This window comes from Mixophyes fleayi, chromosome 12 (genome assembly GCF_038048845.1).
Source record: "Mixophyes fleayi isolate aMixFle1 chromosome 12, aMixFle1.hap1, whole genome shotgun sequence".
In the NCBI taxonomy this organism is placed as follows: Eukaryota; Metazoa; Chordata; class Amphibia; order Anura; family Limnodynastidae; genus Mixophyes; species Mixophyes fleayi.
The window spans coordinates 45520843-45526842 of NC_134413.1; the positions used below are offsets into that span (position 1 = coordinate 45520843).

The 6000-nt window shown below is 40.1% G+C and overlaps 1 protein-coding gene across 5 annotated transcripts in view; it reads left to right on the top strand.

The window, feature by feature from the left end:
* LOC142108441 (NACHT, LRR and PYD domains-containing protein 12-like) overlaps nt 1-3691 on the top strand; it is a 274230-nt gene extending 270539 nt beyond the window's left edge. For all 5 annotated transcript variants that reach the window (XM_075192079.1, XM_075192082.1, XM_075192081.1 and 2 more), the window contains one exon: nt 1897-3691. In XM_075192079.1, the coding sequence (XP_075048180.1) occupies nt 1897-1963 (67 nt within the window). In that variant the 3' untranslated portion in view covers nt 1964-3691. The remainder of the gene's footprint in view (nt 1-1896) is intronic.
* Nucleotides 3692-6000: the final 2309 nt, after the last annotated feature.

Sequence of the window (6000 nt, forward strand, 5' to 3'; positions counted from 1 at the left end):
TAAATATACAAGAAACATCTCTTTCATATATGGAAACTTATATCAAGACAACAGTATGTTTATAAAATCGCTCTCCATAAGTGTCTCTATGGCGATTCTGAATAAGTTATGACCATTACCTTTTTCAGTTTGAAATATTTATACGGGAACTCATTCATTAGTTTTATATCCACCATATAATTCATTTAGGCTACATCATGGACATTACCTATTTACCGCCAATTTATTTAACCATATTTCTATACCGCTACTGGTTCCAGTGGACAAAACCTCAGTTAACCCTCTCATCTCTCCATGAATATAGGTGTATATATTCAAATAATTAATCAGTCTCAGTGTGCCTATTAATATTTGTCAAGGGCCACAACTAAAACTGCAGGCTCAACTTATTTTCTATCTTCAAACATCTAAAGAAAAACATTGTACAAAACAATCTTCTATCCCAATTGGACAAATTAACAGTTACTTAACCATATATGTCTATCGCACAAATTCCTTGATATATTTGTTCCATATACATAGAAATATATCACCTTAACCAACAAATAATATAGCAGATCCAAAACTTTAATATATTGAACTAAATTTCTATGCCGCTATTAATTCCAGCGGACATATAAATTATATACATGTGACAGTTGTTGTTGCTGATTGGCTTCTTTACATTTCACGCATTGTGATTGGCCTGATTCTCCAGTGGGCATTACTTATTTGCAGAATCTTATGTGAATCAGATTCTCTTGTAGTGATACATTATTTTGCATATTAGGAGCGATAGAAGCAGTCTCATGTAACAGCATGCAGCGATAGAGGCGGCCTCTTTATATTCTCACTGTGATGTATTTACATCTGCTGAATGGTGATTCCAATGTCCAGAGCCGTAACGAGGGTGGTGCGGGCGGTGCCGTCCTGCTACCTGCCCCAATCCCATAATGTGACCCCCCCGGCCACACTGTGTAATAAGAGGCAGTGACCGGTCAGTGACAGCTGGATGTCTGCCTCTCGTGTTCTCCTCCACTCTTCATCACTTCGCAGAGTAACCAGGTTTGGTCCGCTCCGACCGCTGTAGCCGGTTGCTATGGAGACGTGGACTCCGGAAGTGCTGCCTGCGGTCAGTGTGAAGGGGATCAGCGCGGACTGCGGAGTACATACAGGACTCTGGAGCCGCTGGTTGTGGAGGGGGGACGAGCTGCCGGGATGCTGGAGCCGTTCCACTGCGGAACTTATCTCTCAGTACTACTTCAGTAAGAGAAAGACTCCTCCGAATACATTAATGTTTAACCACGCAGCTTCTGCCTCCCTGTCTGCCGCTGACGATAATGTGCTGACGCCAGATGATGTGGCTCATTATCTAGAACTTAGTGAATGAGGAGACAACACCAGATGAGAGCACAGAATATACTGTACCTCCGTCTCTAATATACAGAACTAGGGTACAGGCCGTATAAGGGGACAGAACTCCCAGGTGGTTTCTAATATCCTTTTATAGTTTACAGTAACGGCGACATTATTACTAATAATATACAAGTTTACATTTTCAACAAAACAAGTTGTGTGATGTACTTTCACTGGCAAGGATGATATAACATAACACTTCACAGCAGGTCACATCATCTCTCTCTCTCTATTATATGAAGTAAATTCATAATATTAAAAGGATTCCAACCCCCCTTAAAATCATGCCCACTACAGTTTATGTAATTAAGTGCATATATATATATATATATAAGAATTTTTTTCAGTAAAGTGCTAGCCACACCCACACATTAGGTTGGCCACACCCACTTGGCAAATGCCACTCCCACTTAGATGGGGGGGCGCCGGTGCCCTGGCTCGCCCAGGGCACCAAAATTTCTAGTTACGGCACTGCCAATGTCATATCTTTCTCTCTTTTAGGCTAATTAACCGATTGTGGTTAGAGAAACAAGAACCGGACCTGTTGGAAATGGAAGACCAAGTCTGAAGATGTTTCTACAGATTACAGAATGATGCAATGTAGCAGCCAGAGGTTACAGTTATTGGACTATTGTATAAGAGAGACAGAAAGATGGAAATATCATTTAGATCCCGGTCTCTGAACTACAGCACGTTGTTATGTCTTTATCACACACTGAGGGTCTGATTTTGAGTTAGGAGCAAAACAAAGAAAGGAGCAACTTTGCAACTGAACAAACCATGTTACAATGCAAGGGGCACAAATTTACTTATTTTTTTGCATGCAAGGAAAATACTGTCTGTTTTGTCATGTAGCACACAAATACTTGGTAGCTTTATTTTTACACTGAAATTAAAGTTGATCTATGACATGCTGTATCCCAACTATAAATCTGTCCCTACATTTTAAATTTACCTTCTCTCTAATGCAACATGGTTTTGCCCAAGTGCAAAGTTACTCCTTTTCTTTGCTTTGCTCCTAACTCAAAATCAGGTACTGAGTGGGGGTGAGATAAAGGGCAGACCATGTTTATTACTGTAAGAGATTGAGACCAGTCCGTAATGGGAACAGGCAACACAGTGACCACCAAGGATTATATAAAACTGGTGGACACAAATAGTTACCTCCACTTTGATAGTGGCCATGTAAAGCAGTGGAAAGCTAACATACCCTTTTCCTAATTTTATAGAATAAAAAGGAATTTTACTGATGACACCCACTGCAGAGTACAGCTATCTATTTATGACGATAGATTTAGAAACGGGATACCCAGATACTTTGTTGACTGGGGCAATCAATAGAATCAGATTTACTAAAATATTCAAAGAAAGAAAACAAGAAAGATGAGGTCTCCTTTATTGCCCAATATAGTAGTGGGGAGTCCAGAATTAGATCTACAAATTGTAAGCAAGGGATCCAATACTAACAACCATTCTCCAAGATTAACCAATAGTCATCTTTAGGAAAAATAGAAACTTGAAGGACACCCTGGCCCCCAGCATGTTAACAGAAATAAAGAACACAAATACTACATTTTTAGACCTGAAGGGCTTTGTTAAATGCAGTCACTGCAATGTGTGTAGATATGTTAATTCAACTAAGAAAACATTCCTTAATCACAATAATAGCAGGGAATTTGAAATCAAGCAGCTTATGAACTGCTTGACAACATCAGTCATATATCTGTTAGAATGTTCCTGTGGCATAAAATATGTAGGGAAGACGAACTGACCCTTGAAGCTTCGGATACAAGAGCATGTTAGGAATATCAAGGACAAAATCGAAAGCCACTCAGTATCCAAGCACTTTATCCAAAAACACAAATCGGATCCATAACATTTGACCTTTAAAGCTATTGAATAGGTCAAACTTGGATCAAGGGTTGGAGCCATACAGAAGAAACTTTCACAAAGAGAAAAGTATTGGATTTATGAACTTGGGACCTTTTCCCCAAAGGGGATGAATGAAAGTTATGAGATGGACCCTTTTTTTGACTGATTGTACTCAATTATTATTATTATTATTATTGCTATGTCATTTTATGTCATTTTAGTTCTCTGCAGCTTTTATGATATTTAGTGTCATGTGAATTTGTGACATTTGGTGTATTTATAAGTTTATATATTTTCATAATTAGAGGTTTTATGCCATTTGGTTCTCTGTAGATTTTACGATTTTATGTTATTGATTTTAGTGATTATACATCACTTAGATTCATTTGCATTAATAATAAGGTGTTTCAGCTCTACACCTCAAATGGGGATTTTATTGATTATATATGTATATATATATATATATATATATATATATATATATATATATAAAACCCCTTTTATACATAATTATTTTTAAAGATGTGCATAACTGTATTTTAATCTTTATGATTAATATTGTTGATTGTTTTTATGTTATATGTTATCAAGGTTCAATGTGTTCATGTCGTGGGCGTTATATTAAAATCTTGCCCTTTTTAAACATGGCCACTGTTATTAGAAAAATATATTTGGTCCGCTTTTGTGAAAATAGCGTTAACAGCACTCTGTTAGATAAGTTAGTGAAAGTTTTTAATAGCTCTTAACCTCGAGATTATTGCTCCTTTGCCCAGACACTGCTTCATGATACACGCAGGTATGCACATGCGCAGTAGTCCAAGGCTCTTAGTTTTCATGTGCAAGATGGTGACGCGCATTATTTAATCCTACTTAACAACAACATCATTGCTTTCCTCCTGATGAAGTTTCTTTAAAGAAACGAAACTCGTTGTGCTCTCAATATCAATAGATACATGCCTTGATAAATCAGGCCTTGAGTGTGGATGAGATAAAGGACAGACAATGTTGATTACTGTAAGAGATTGAGACCAGTCCATACGTGTTAAGGCAACATAGTAGATGCATTAGATGAGACATTGCTAGTTATTTGGTATGGTATAGAAATACAGTTTGCTTTTAATACAATAAGATAAAATGGGAGTTACTGATTTTAACATGCTGAGAATTGTTATTCGTTCTTTTTTTTTCTGCATATAGCATGTTGTTATTCAGACCCTTGAATAAACAAGATATTTGGTGCGCCAGATACCTGCCGGCATCTTGGTGAGAGTAGGTGCTGCTTCTCAGTGGCAGTGCACCACCGGAGAGGCATATTCATCCTACAATGGGGACATCCCTAGCCCTCTACAAGCACAAAACCATTGTAACGACCTGCCTCCTGGACTCTTGGACTTTATTATTTGTTTCTTTTATGTGTTTCAGCAGTACCTCTATTCACCAGAGGTGCTGCTATTGTGCTTTACTTGTTTGTATCAGGGGTTAACCTGGCCTGTAATTATTCCTTGCACCTGGGTGTGTTCCTTCTTAAATCTGTCTCTCCCAGCAGTCTTTGCTGGTTATTGTTGTCCCATCCTGTTGTCTCATCCTGAGGTTATTCTCTGTGGTCACTTCCTCCTGTTTGTGCTCCTGGATTTATGCTGCTGGAGATCTATCTCAACATACAATCTGCTGACTTGTTCCTTATGTGAACCTGGGACTTATCTGTGCATTTCCCTTTCCTCAGCTCCCATTTACCTGCAACTGCTGTATATCTGGTAAATTCTGGAAGCTATTATGTCATCAACTGTTCATACTCTCCAGCAATAAACATTGTTTGTTTTTTCACTTATCCTTGGCTCCTTAGCTGTATTTCTACATTGATCCGTGACAGTATAACCAGACCACAAAACCTTTTTTCTGCAATCAATTTTTCATTTGTTTTTTGCAACATGTCTGTTTCACCAATCTTGGAATTGCCACTGCTACAAACTTTACAGATGGACATTATCTTGCTACGTTCTCAGCTTGCTAGATTTTCCTCTTTACTTGTGGACCCTCTCAGGAGACTGTCTGATTATGTCTCTTCTAATACAGAAGCTGCTGGTCTGTCTTAATCCACCTTTACTGCTGCTGAACCTGTGCAAACAGCACCTCTTAATTGTGCTTCTACAAATTTGCTGTTTAGTAAGAACTATGGGGTGGCTAATTCCCGGTTCACAGGTGGTCCACGCCCTCATCTGACCGAAGAGGAGCGACAACGCAGAATAACAAACAAGTTGTGTCTCTACTGTGCCAGCATTGCACATTTCTTGCAGGACTGTCCTATCTGTAGACCACGTCAGCTTACTGAACCATCCCCTGTTGTTTCCACTCGGCATTCCAAATTTTTTTATGCTCCACCATTTCTGTTCTCTGGGAAGAGACACAATCTGCCAGCTCCAGCCGCCTGCCCTGAGGCTCCAGCCGCCTGTCCTGAGGCGCCAACAGCCTCTGTCTTCTGTTCCGAGGTGCCAGCCTCTGTCTCCTGTTCCGAGGTGCCAGCCTCTGTCTCCTGTTCCGAGGTGCCAGCCTCTGTCTCCTGTTCTGAGGTGCCTGCCTCTGCCTCCTGTTCCGAGGTGCCAGCCTCTGCCTCCAGCCCTGAGGTCCCAGCATTTGCCTCCAGCCCTGAGGTCCCAGCCTCTGCCTCCAGCTCTGAGTCTGCTGCCACTGCGTCCGGTCCTGAGTCTGCTGCCACTGCGTCCGGTCCTGAGTCTG